This window comes from Dicentrarchus labrax, unplaced genomic scaffold (assembly GCF_905237075.1).
Source record: "Dicentrarchus labrax unplaced genomic scaffold, dlabrax2021, whole genome shotgun sequence".
Lineage (NCBI taxonomy): Eukaryota > Metazoa > Chordata > Actinopteri > Moronidae > Dicentrarchus > Dicentrarchus labrax.
This window is the reverse complement of record NW_026136704.1, coordinates 8,179,913-8,192,785: the sequence shown is the minus strand read 5'-3', so window position 1 is coordinate 8,192,785 and position 12,873 is coordinate 8,179,913. Positions and strand designations below refer to the sequence as shown.

The following is a 12,873-nucleotide window of genomic DNA, read 5'->3' as shown; positions in this document are numbered from 1 at the left end:
TCCTTTAAGGTTACGGGGTGATCATAGTCATGGCTGAAAGAAACTGACATTGACTGCTGGTAGGAGACAGGTTAACTGCGGTCTCAGGTGCTGAAGTCACATGATGCAGTTACAGTTATGTCAGGAACACATAGGTCATTAAGGATTTGACCAAAATCAACCAAAAATTAATCTTAATTATCCATGTTTCTTTATCATTTTAATTGACAGTTTGAACCTAAAGTTGATCTTCTTTGGGGGCAATAAACACCACTAACATTCCAACAGAACCTCACAGCAAGAAGCAAGAGAGGAGCATCATGTCTTTAATCAGACCAATGCACCTGCAGCACATGACCTTGATGTCAGGAACTACCTGAATTATTGTCCACATTGCAGCAAGCGTTGCTGGAATTTCTACCTGCCTTCCTTTTCCATGTACGTTGCTAGTAGGCAATATTGTTTCAGCACCTGCACTTTGACTTTGCAAGACTGTTAAAGAAAGCCACTTAGATTCTCACCCAGTGCCAATGTCAAACATTCCTGGATGCACCTGAGGACTAAGGAGTGTATAGACTAGTGGGCATACACACACAACACACAAACACACAAAAGGGAAAGTCCCCTAGGAATTTCAGATCCTCTGCAAAAAGATCATATTCTTATTGTTCGAAAATGCCAAATTTATGCTTCATTTGTCATCCTGGCTTCAGAATTACATGTAATTTCCAAGAAGGAGGATGTTTGTTGCTCGTGTATATACTCTCGCTCTCATTTGCACCCTGCAGGTCGTCTTTTTTTCTGATCATCTCTTATCACCTAGGTTACCTGGTAGACAGGGCACCAGACTTGCTCTGAGATAAAAGAGGAACAGACACTGCATTTATCATTATATAATGTAATGTAGCTACTGCATCAATTACATTTCTAAACAGGCAGAACAGACCTTGGTTCTTACCTAGAATTAATGATAATAGGCAACTCAAGAAATTAGCGCAAAGTGTAAGATCACTTCAGACAATCTGGTTTCTTTGTGGTACAATTCTCATCTTTTCATAACCGAGGAAACAGGGTGGAACCACATCTGATCACCCCAGTTCAGGCAGCCAAGAAAAGATCGGATCTCTGTCACAGAGAAAAAATCTGTTTTATTGGCTCGGGCCTGGGTGGCTGCCACACAGGCTGTGAACGGGACATGACCAGCAGTATCTGGGTCAAGACTTAAATAAATCCTAATATCTGAAGTTTCATTTCAGTGACTTAAGATGTCTGTGACAGTTTGAATCCAATATATCAATAAGGACACATGAGCTATGGTTCCTATCAGTCCATCTTTACTTTTGAGACATTTGCATAATTATTGTAAGCAAATGTGAACATTGCTAAAACAACACTAGTCTACAGCTACGTTAACGGTTTTGTGAGGTTGCACAGCTGTGCTTTAAGCTATATACAAACAATGTCAACATTCTCAAGACAATGTCAATATGTTGATGTTTAACAGGTATCCAGCAGCTGTATATGGAGATATCAGGAATTTGACAACTACGATATCTCACAAAATGGCCATAATGGCAATAACGTCTTAACAAAATCTAATATCCAGTGTGTAACATTTAAAAGTATCTATTGGCAGAAATGGAATAAAATATTCATAGTTAAGTTTTCATCAGTATATAATCACAAGAAAATAAGAATTGTTGTGTTTTTGTTATCTTAGAATAAGCTGTTTTTGTGAGTTTTGCATTCAAAGTAGTTTCTCCTACACGCTTGGAATGAGAGGGCGGAGGTGAGGGGGTTGTAATCTGCAATTACACCACTAGATGCCCCTAAATCCTGGACCTTTAGCACCAATACAATGGATTCAACACATTTAGACGGAGTTATACGTCTCTTTGTATCTATATCTAATTCAGGCTATTTATGTTACTACAAAGCTTTGGTTGTAACCAGGATATTTTTACTCATGCTCAGATGTTCAGCATGTTAGCAAGGTAACATATAGCTAAAGTACAACTGAGGCTGACGGGAATATCACTAGTTGAGTGGGTATTTTGGTTTAGTGCAAACAGCTACAGCTCCAGAATTTCTACCAGTTGCCACACCCTGACATAGCATTAACTACACATCGGTGTAAGACACTGCAGTCGCTGGTCGTGACCATGGTGCTCACGAAAGATTTAGGAGGATCACAGTTAATTTGACAATGATTAACTGATGCTCGAAAATGCTAAATGCAGTTTCTTTGATGTTCTTTTCCTCTCAGTTGTCTGCTTTCACCTCATTAACATCATTCTCTCTCTTCTGAATACAGCCACAGTGCACCTCATAAAGACACACCATTTATTAGAGGTCAGGAGAGATACTGTGTTCTGGGCTCTGGAGACCACAGTGTGCCACCCAGAGACTAAAACTATCCCCAGTGGAGACACTGGACCTTTGGCAGGAGAGCTGAATGGATGAACTCCTCTACTGCTGACTGTGAGGAGTTGAAGGAGATAGCTGAGTCTCTACATTTTAAAAAGTCATTTATTTTCTATTAGGCTGCACTTTTTTCAGGTCATTTTGTGTGTAATGAAGATTTTTTTTAAATATGTTTTGAAAAGCCTTTCTTAAAATATGCTGTAAAAGATTTATTAATGCATAATATTTTACACAAGGACAGATACAAGTGTTTCACCTGAGAGCACAAATTGGGACTGTCATGTTGATATATGCTGCTTGTATTAACTGGATTGTTCAGCTTTATAGCTCACATATGAAGTGTCCCTGCTATGACTGAGGATACATTATCTTGAAGGGCAAAATGACGTACTGCTGAATGTCATTTTTCACATCCTCGAATGAAAAACACACATACACTATAAAAGTATGAATATGAGTCTTGAATGTCATCGTTGACATGCAGCACTGAGGACAACTCTGTTGTCAATAGGCAAACATCGCTTCAATTTAAGCTTTTAAATAGGGAATGTAAAGGTCAACCAGGGGCTGTATACACTTTGGCTTTTGTCAGACTAAAAACCATTTTGCACATTTTGTGATTTTGGCCTTGAATCTGTTCTCCCAGGAAGCACTCTCCATTTCAGATTTGAACTTTAGAGTGTATCTGTTATTCCATTAGCAGGTAAGCAGAACTTAAATGGCCAATTTTCTCGTGCATTATTGATAGAGTGTTCGCATTGTGTGCTCGGCCAGTCTAACGGACGACCTGACCACTCACCACTCTTCTATTTCTGACCACATGCTGTAAGCATCTCCAAGAGCCCCCCTTCAGCCTTATCTGTGCAGTGTGCACGAATAAGAAGGGGTCTCCACTCCTTATCAGTTTGTCCGTTACATTCTTGGCACCAGTGGTCAGACAAACTGCCATTTATGGCTAAAGGAAGAACACTATAGCGCCCACGCTGTGCTCTACTTACCCACAATGCACCAGGGCTTTATAAAGCCCCACAACAGACCCCTGGACAAAAGTGAGAGGTTAATAGCTTTTCGTAACCCGCATGTTTGACTCTATTTTGTCAGTATTTATTCTGAAGAGGAACACAAATCAAACCTGAGAAAAGGTCTTGTTTTCTGAGGCTGAGGCATATTGAGAGTGGGAGTGTGTTTTTTAAGTGTGTGTGCAAGTGTGAAAGGCTACAACATATCCTCTGCTATGGCATCACTGACATCTTCCAGCCGCAGATCCTCCTCATCCTACCGTTCATCATCGCGTTACAGCACCTCCAGCTCCTATCGGTCGGAGGGCTCACTGGGAGGATCGTCTGACTCTCTGGATCCCCTTTTTGAGCCCTTTCTTGACTCCGCTGATCATTCCAGTCTGTTTGGAGAAGAGGGCCCCGGGGGACCCAGCTGTTTAGCCCCTTTCAGCAGGCACAGCAGATCTTCCTATGGACACACTGGTAAGAGAATTGACTGATCTCTAAGCTCTGTCTCCTTTAGTTACTGTTGCTAAGCCTGTCTCTCTGCAATGAAAATGTTGGTGGATTTACCACTCAAAATGTCTAGTAGTTTGGTCCTTTATTTTGGAACGAGGTAGACAATGAAATCACCTATAGATAGCCATTGCATGCAAGCTAACATTAGCTGCATGAGTTGGTTGGAAACAGTGCCTCCAGCTGACTCATTTTAAAACAAGAATCCTGTATAAAGGTCTTAAATTACATAATATTGTTGATGAAAGACTGACCTTCAAGCTTGTCCTAGGAAAAAAACATCCTTACCATTTGATGACCATTTTTGTCCTAATCGGAAAAACAAACAAAAAGGAAACATTTTAACTACACAGCCTACTCACCCATGGTAGATGCACCAAAATCACCATATCAACAAAATCTAAGCAAGTTAAGAAAAATGCCGCGCCTCTGAAATGCTCCCGGTGGGGTGTGAAGCAGGGGTGGATCTAAAAGGGTGTCAAATTCAACACATTCATTTAGAAATAGACATATAATTTAATGATCTGTTATGGCCACATTTTAGACTAAGTCAATGGTCCCAATACAATTATACAATTATCTGTCTGTATTATGTTATGTTATTATATTTTTTTAAATATTTTTAACAATCATACCTAATAGGCTTCTTTTTTTTTTTTTTTTGACAGATTCCATGTTTCCTTCTTCCTGTTCTGTTAGCTCTTTGGTTGTTAAACTGTTTATTTTTCTAATGCAGGATGAGGCAGTTTATCAGAGTGAAGGCTCTGTGAATGTAGCTTGCATTCAGGTCTTCATAGTTTAGATCTTAAATATAAATCTAAACTTTAAAAATAACAATTTCATTTACTTTCCTTGTAGAATTTAAACAAAATACTGAGACATAAGCCTGCTGTGTACATTTTTTTAAATTATTATTTTATGTGTTTCTGTATGTGAAATTCATGTATTTTTTCTGTAAGTGAAAGGTTGGGAACCACTGGACAAAGTGATAGGCTTAAGTTCAATGAAAAAAATAAATAAATAAGAAATTTCCATTCAACGCTTTACTAATGTGCACTAATAATGTTATGTTTTTAAGTTCAAGTATCTTAATTTTGTGGCTTATTGATTGAATCAATTAAGCCATTAACAGACAGAGTATTGCTCTTTTGCCCTCTGAACAGCACTGATGTGAAGAAATCCAAAGCCTGCCGTGCTCATAGGTTGCTTGGACAATCATTGTTCTGTGGCAGTCAACCAAGCACAAATCACTGATCATGGGCTATTTTTTATTATATTGGGAAAATCCTAGACAAAAAAGGCTGAGCCTTTTTCTAGCATAATCATGCTTAACAGCTCTACTGGAGCAGTTGAAGCTTAAGTGCCTTGCTCATGGGCACCTTGGTAGCATTTGTTGAGGCATAGGGTAGCGCCTCTTTCACTCATTTCCTCCACCAGCAGGAAAGAGGCATTAGTATCTCACATTACAGTAGCGGGTTGATTGAAAGCAAAGTGCCATGGAGAAGAAAAAGACCTGTGGCTCAGAGAAAGTAATGAGCCAGAGTCATAAGAGCTTCTGTGCTCTGTGAGAAAAAGAGTCTATATGGCTCCAGACACCGTCTACTGGGCCACATAAAGTACTAATATCAGAGTGGAAAAATAAAAGAAAAAAGTGCTTATATAAAACACAGGCGCTACTAAAGTCTTAATATGAAGTTTTAAAACAGTTCTGCTGCCGCACACAGCTGTAACCACCACAATAAAAAAAAAGGTTTATTACTGGTGTGATGCTACAGGCAGATTAAAGCATAATCAATATTTCAGGTCTCACATGTCAAATCTAATAAAAAATAAGACCCACAAGTATCTGATGCTCCTCCTGAGTCTATTCTTTAGAGAAAGATTTTCTTTTTCTAGACTGGCAGTAAACCACATTTACAGCCAAAACAGAATCTTCAGTCTCTTGTGGTATTTAATAGTCTTTGTGTTCTAGTCTGAACATAAAATACAAAAATGCCCCAAACAACTGAGCAATAACACTTATATGGAGCCCCAAAGTGCTCAGTAATTATATTAAATAAATAAATAAGACATTGAAATAAATAATTATGTAAACAAATTGTGTAAAATCTGTAAATGAACCAATAATTTGTGAAAGAATTGTGACTATTATTATGAAATGTTATTTCATCATTCTTATTATTATAGTTTTATTGGAGTTGACTTTATTTCATTAAAGAAGATCTGAGTTCATAATGGCATTTTCCCCAATTCCCAGATATTCCATCTCGCCTTTTATTTCATAATGTCCCTTTTCATCTGTCAGCCAATCACACCCCCCTTTGCCTCTCTTAATCAAGAAATCTCAACAACTGCTACCACATGTAGTCAGTGAGCTCAGTGCTGGAGTCACCTTCACAGCATTAAGATGTTCCTCAGAGGAAAACACACAACTAAAAAAGACAGTCCTTCTGTGTGGTGGCTCCACTAGCTAGCGGTTAGGAAGCCTGGGCGGCTGGGGGCATGTGATTGGCCAAAATGTGAAGGGGTGGGAACTGGTGACAACCACACTTCCAGAAAAAGTGACATTATGAAATACACACAAACCTTTGAAGGGGATTTTTAAAAAGAATCCATTAATTATTGATCATTTTTTATGTTTATTTAAACATTCTACACAATTTATTAAAATGACCATTTATTTAATAATATTTATTTTTTATTTATGACATATTGAGCACTTTGTGGCTCCATGTTTCCAATATAAATGTATTCCAAAAATGAAGAATATTATGATAAGTAAAATCATATCCCAGACAATTCATGCCATGTTGTAATTCATTTTATAACATTTGTCATTCATTCAGTTCTATACATTTCTAAACGTTTCCATTGACATTTCATAATATTATATTAATTGCATTCTTATTAATGCATGTTTCTGTATGTGAGTTTCAGTGTTTATCCAACTATCTAAACATCCATCCATCACTGCTCTACGTGTTCTCTCACACCTCTACATGTCATTCTAAACAGACCTCCTGTGTTGTTTCCCTGCAGCTCCTGCAGGCGGTGCTGTGACAGGCCGACAGAGCAGTACAGGTGGTGGGGTGCGATGTCTGGGAGACAGCTACTACATGTCAGCTGATGTCAGCCAGTTTGAGCCGCATGACGTAGTCGTGATGGCCTACAACCACCATGTCGTCATTCACGCCCAGAAGGTGTGTGTGTGTGTGTGAATGAATTAGCAGAGGTGTGTTTTTGTACTTCTGATGTTGTGAGCGGGAAGTAGCAGAGCATATGTGAAAATGATTCAAGTGTGTTTTCACACACACACACACACACACACACACACACACACACACACACACACACAGTTGTCATATAACTAGGAATGAATCAGGTGTAAAAGGGAACCTACTCACGTCTGCTATCTGACTCACACAGTTTTGAGGGCAGTTGGTTGCATTTTGGATCTGATCTGCAGCATTAGAAGCACTCAACATCTTTAAAGGACCAGTATGTAGGATTTAGTGGCGTCTAGTGGTGAAGTTGCAGATTGCAACCAACTGAACCCTTCTCACATCTGTAATTTATGACCTGGGAATGAGATTGAGCTGTGAAGTGTGTAGGAGAAACTGCGCGAAAAATACGCAAGTCCTTATCTACAGCCAGCGTTTGGTTTGTCCCTTCTGGGCTACTGTAGAAACATGGCAAATTTCGAGGAGGAGGAATAATATTCAGACCAGCAAGTAAATCAACCAAATCTGCTTAAAGCTGTTATTATCACACAATTACTGCTGCTGATATTAATAATATAAATACAACAACAACTGCTACATAGTGTACTGTAGGTGTGGATTTGCTGCTTTCCCCTGTTTTATATAATTGTAAATGAATAGATGAATCAAATTATTTCCAAATTGGAGTCATTCAAATATGAGAGTTCACCAGATGATAAAGGGAATCAGCAAAAATATATATTTCTTTATACTGGCTATTTCTATATAGCTGTTATAATGCCTGTCAGTGGAGTTGGATCCGGTCGGATCGCCCCCCCGAAATCAATTAAACAAGTTGGGGCCGCCAGAATCAACACAAAATAAAAGGTCTTTGTTGCTGTTTTAAATACCGTACTTTAGTAAATATACTAACTAGTTACTTTCCAACACTGATGGTGAGGGGTCACAAGTAGACATTACTTAAACCTTAAAAGGCTGTGAAGCACTGAATAATATTGAAAATATCAGCCCTACTGTGCATACAGCAGCAGATAATGAGGCAATATTAGTGTCTTCTCATAAACAAGCAGTGACCGATGGTACTACAATAAATATATAATCAACTACATTTTGTCCTCCATGTCAAACTCAGACATGTTCTGTCAGCTAATCTGCAGACAAGCTGCAGCCTGCCTGCTGCCTGTCCTGCCTTCTCTCTCGCCTCTGTCACAGTTTGATGATAATCATGTTTAAAAGGTGAGAGAGAGGAAGAAGAAGGGAGAGCCTCTGCTGCGGTGCAGGGAGATCTTTTTAACAGGGGTCAGCAGACAAATTGGCAAAAATCCACAAACGTTCAACTCGCATTAAAGGCCTGTAACAGCCAAAAACGTCTTCAGAGAGAACTAGTCAGTGTTCATTTCCTCTCCCTCTCCTCCCAGTCCTGTTTTTCCCTCTCTGTCCACCAGCTGAGCAGCACTGACCTCTTCATCTCTCTCTTTTTCACTCGTTCTCACCCTCATTTCTCACCCTCACGCCTTTCTTAGCCCTTTTGCTCTTCTCACTTTCTCTCCTCATCCTCCAGTGCTCGGTGACCTTTCTTATCATCATCTTTTCTCCCCTCTGTTTAACCCTTTCCAACGTCTTTCCCCTCCTTCTACGATTTATCCCTCAATCCACAGCCCATCTGTTCCTAACATTCTGTCTCTGTCCTGCAGGTACTTGATGATGGAAGCATCAGTGACACATTTACCCATAAGTCCTTGTTCCCGGAGGATATGGACCCCCTGTCAGTCAGTGGGACCCTTAACCCCGATGGTACCCTGGTGGTGAGTGTCCGCCGGACCACAGCGCTGGCTGGACTGGAGCCACTGGGTGTCCCCACCTACCGCAGTGAAGCTCACCTTTGACCTCTGGCTGCATAGTGCTTCTCATGGTATCTCAGCCACCATTGTTTTACTGTTATCATTTTATTATAGTGTTGTTAGTAAGGTCCAGCCAGTAACTGTCATGGTGGACAGATAGGTTTAAGTTCAATTACTGACATTAAAGCCAATAAGTATAGAACGTTTATGTGATTATAGTTTCAAATGGTTTGCAAGGTTTTTTATTAAATTAGACAACCGCAGTGAAACTGGTGCACTCTATATGATGCTTTCAAACCACTTTTTCAATGTGCTTGGATCAGATACATGGGGGTGATGTATTTTTTGATATTACCACTGGGGGGTGCCAAAGTCAGATATTTTCAAATCCTACACCCATGCTGTGTTTCAATCCAATAAACAAATTTTTTTTTTTTTTACAGAACTTTTAATAAATCAGCAAAATAAAATGGAAAAGAATGCTTGTTTCAATCAACTACCATTGTGCGATTATTAGGAGCTGGCTCTTTGAGATAAGCAGTAAGTGGCAGCAATTCGATGATGTAATTAAAGCTAACCTGCCGAACCTCAAAGGGTGAAAAACAATGCAGAAAACAGGATGGAAATATGACATTTCTGTTTGTTTTATGTATTAATGTGAGGAAGGTTACATTAGACCTGTGTAGAGCATCATGGGTGTATTATAGAGCCATGGGAGCGATGAGGAGACCCATAGTAGACTCAGAAACAGCTGATCAGTCATGTGATTTAAATGTTTGCTATGTCAGAACTTCCATCTCTCATCTCATCTTTAAGCACATTAACTATTTTTCCATCAACTTTTCTAATGTGATACTTTGAAATGAGCATAAAATACATTAATGGAAACATGGCAACAGTGGCTTCAATTTTTTGACATGGCATACATTTGAAACCCACTGGAAGTTTGACTCACAAGAAGTAGCCTGAACTCAGTTTAGAGCTTTTTATCTTAACAATGCAATAAATCTACTTTTTCTATGTTCATCTTCTAAATTTGTGTTAAAAAATTTAGCAATTGAGCAAGTTGCCAACTTTATCTGCAGTGTCAAACTCAAGTGTTAAGTTGTATGAATATTTGGTATTTTCTTAAACATGCAATAAATATGTTTTTACAAAAAAAAAAAATGTAGAAGAAGCTTTTGTTAACTGTGATGGTTGTTTGTTTAATGTAACTGTTTCCCGCTCTGTCATTGGTCAGAGCTGAGAGTTAAATCCAGCCAGAGAACAGGGTAGTATTTGTAATCACTCCACACAGCCCAACACTCAGGCTGAATTTGTTTGAAATATGTTCTTCTTGACAAAGTAAGTCAGCTGATTTGAGCTCACAGTGAGTTTCTCTTCAGGAATAAATGGGTGAATATTGTTTGCAACGGCTCTGACTACAACCAAACACTCGTCCCGAGCCACTGATAACAATCAAGATAATTGGACTGACGTGAGGCTTTACAGAGGCAAAATGAAATCTCATGCCTGTCGCCACTCATCTCCTTTACCTGTGTCTGCACACACACAGCTGAATTACTAAACCTGCGGAGGCCCATTTGTTTCGTAACCTCATCCCTCAGCAGCATGTCTAACCTCATCCTAGACACCCATCCTAGGTATGGAGTACAAACCATGGCAACAACCGTTTAACACAGTGAATTAAAGCTGAATTAATAGATCTCTGGAGCACTTGAGGGCAACAGATGAAAAAAGTTCACTTATCATCACCTTATAAAATCATCTAATGAATCCAATATTTACTCTGTTTTAGCTCTGTTTTGGTCTCTACCAGGGAGGGGAAATGTCTCTGGCTCTTTAGCTATGAAAGGCTTCACTATGTTTACCAGCTACTCACTAACATTGTCTGTCTGCTGTTGGGTCCTTAGATTGGTTTATCTGAGGTTTTTCCACTGAAAACAGCAACTGGAAACAATGTTGATGATTGAGATTTTTAAAAGATGGGTGATAATTTAGTTTGTTATGACAAGTGACCCCTTTTTCCATTGTTAATAAACCAGTTTGTAGGATTTAGTGGCATCTAGTGGTGAAATTGCAGATTGCAACCAACTGAATACATACACAGTGTCTCTACCGTGGCCACAAAAACCCATATCTAGAGCCAGTGTTTGGTTTGTCAGTCCTGAGCCACTGTAGATGAATAGAAGTTCAATATAATAGACTCTATAACGGCTCATTCTAAGTCAGAGGTTCCCAACTATTTACCTTAAGGGATTCTGTTTATCATTGCCTAAACATACGACCCCTGACTAAGTGACATGTTTTATGGAGTTTGTGAAAACGTTTTGTGCAGATTATTTCCTGTGAATATTGCATCAGAAATTAGTTTTACTGATATTTTAGCAACTTTTGACACAATTCTCTGTCTATTAGGTATTTTTTATTTTTGTAACAATCATACATTCTTAATAGGCTTCTTCTTTTTTTTTTTTTTTTTTTTACAAATTCAGCTTTGTCTTCTCCCTGCTGTTTGGCCATTGTTCTGTAAGCTATTTGGTTGTTATACCCTTTCTAATCTCTTCTTTTATCAGAGAGTGAAGCCTGTGTTGGATCTTCAAAATGTTTGTCTCAAATAATAATCTAAACTTTAAAAATAAAAATTTCATTTAGTTTCCTGCACGGAAATTAACAAAATGCTGAGATATAGGCCTACTGTGTACATTAAGTTTTCTTACACCGCTTAAAATCAAGAACTCCTTGTGACACCCTAAGGAGCTTTGGCAACCCCTACTGGGGTACTGACCCCCAGGTTAGGAACCACTAATCTAAGGTAACAAAAACATAATTCTTATATTTATACTATACACTAATGAAAACAGATCTATGAATATCAACTTCCATTTCTGTCAATAAATCCTCCTCAATGTAAAGAAGAATGAAGGTCAAACCTACATTAATTGAGTTTGAACCCTAAAACCAAACCATAACTGATGTTTAATGATAGGTCGCCTAATTTATTTTGAATTCTTTACATTATCACACTGTACTAACAATTCAAATGTCAACTCATAAAAACTAACTAAAAACTAACTGTAGACTGACAGACAGCAAAGATCTACTTAGCATACTTCTTTGACATTTTTCTATCCTCCTTAGGAGATTTGGCATTGATGAAGACACCCACACAGACAGAGAACAGAGTGCGGCTGTCTCCAGAGGCCCGTCTGCACCTCTTACCAGCGATTACATCAATCAGTCTCCAAGTGCGACAAGCACTTCCTACACTGTAGCAGTTACTGGGAGGCAGGAAGACTTTTTGGAGTGACACCTTTGTTTAATATTCATCAGAAACGAGGGCGGCGTCAGCACGGACAGATGGCGCTCTGCTCAACAAGGCTCAACAGTGCTCAAGTGCTTCTAACCTCATTCATTGCAATACAGATGAGCGACTGCCGCCCTGTTTTGTTCCAATTCGTTCTTGACTTTTCTGTCTTGCACACACTCAGACAGGCACACAGTCACACACGTTGTGTAACAGGATATCAAGGTGTCACATCGCTACGGCTATTAACTGGCAGTTATATTAGAGTGAATTATAGATTATAAGGGATGTATGAACCACAATAGAAGCTTCAGAAAAGTGCTAAACTATCTCTACAACACACTGTCACGCATAACTCATTCCGTCTCTCTAGAGAAGGTTTCGTGCTCCCACCTGAAACTCACTAAGGGACAGAACTGCAGCCTACTTAACGAATGAACTCATTTAGCTCATTAAGCTTTTACCATTGCACTCTCCACCCATTGCAGTCCAGATGCTCTCCTCTCATTCACACACAGGAAAACAACAGAATGAAGGCGTGTGAGCAGAATGAGGACACACCAGAAGGAGGGGACAGGAAAACACTG

The 12,873-nt window shown here is 39.2% G+C and overlaps 1 protein-coding gene across 3 annotated transcripts; it reads left to right on the top strand.

The window, feature by feature from the left end:
- The first annotated feature begins 3,423 nt into the window (after positions 1-3,423).
- LOC127362141 (heat shock protein beta-7-like) lies at positions 3,424-12,531 on the top strand. 3 transcript variants are annotated; one of them, XM_051397517.1, is made up of 4 exons: positions 3,424-3,884; positions 6,957-7,117; positions 8,833-9,050; positions 12,121-12,531. In XM_051397517.1, the coding sequence occupies exons 1-3, from the start codon at positions 3,638-3,640 to the stop codon at positions 9,022-9,024; spliced, it is 600 nt and encodes a 199-aa protein (XP_051253477.1). In that variant the 5' UTR covers positions 3,424-3,637; the 3' UTR covers positions 9,025-9,050; positions 12,121-12,531. The 3 variants fall into 3 exon arrangements, with proteins under 3 accessions (XP_051253477.1, XP_051253478.1, XP_051253476.1); XM_051397518.1 differs by lacking the exon at positions 12,121-12,531 and adding an exon at positions 9,423-10,113; XM_051397516.1 differs by lacking the exon at positions 12,121-12,531 and having other exon boundaries at positions 3,425-3,884; positions 8,833-10,113.
- Positions 12,532-12,873: the final 342 nt, after the last annotated feature.

Coding starts and splice junctions, on each gene's coding strand:
- LOC127362141 (XM_051397517.1), top strand. CDS start 3,638: ATGGCATCACTGACATCTTCCAGCCGCAGATCCTCCTCATCCTACCGT. Junction 3,885..6,956: donor ATCTTCCTATGGACACACTG/GTAAGAGAATTG, acceptor GTTTCCCTGCAG/CTCCTGCAGGCGGTGCTGTG. Junction 7,118..8,832: donor TCGTCATTCACGCCCAGAAG/GTGTGTGTGTGT, acceptor TCTGTCCTGCAG/GTACTTGATGATGGAAGCAT.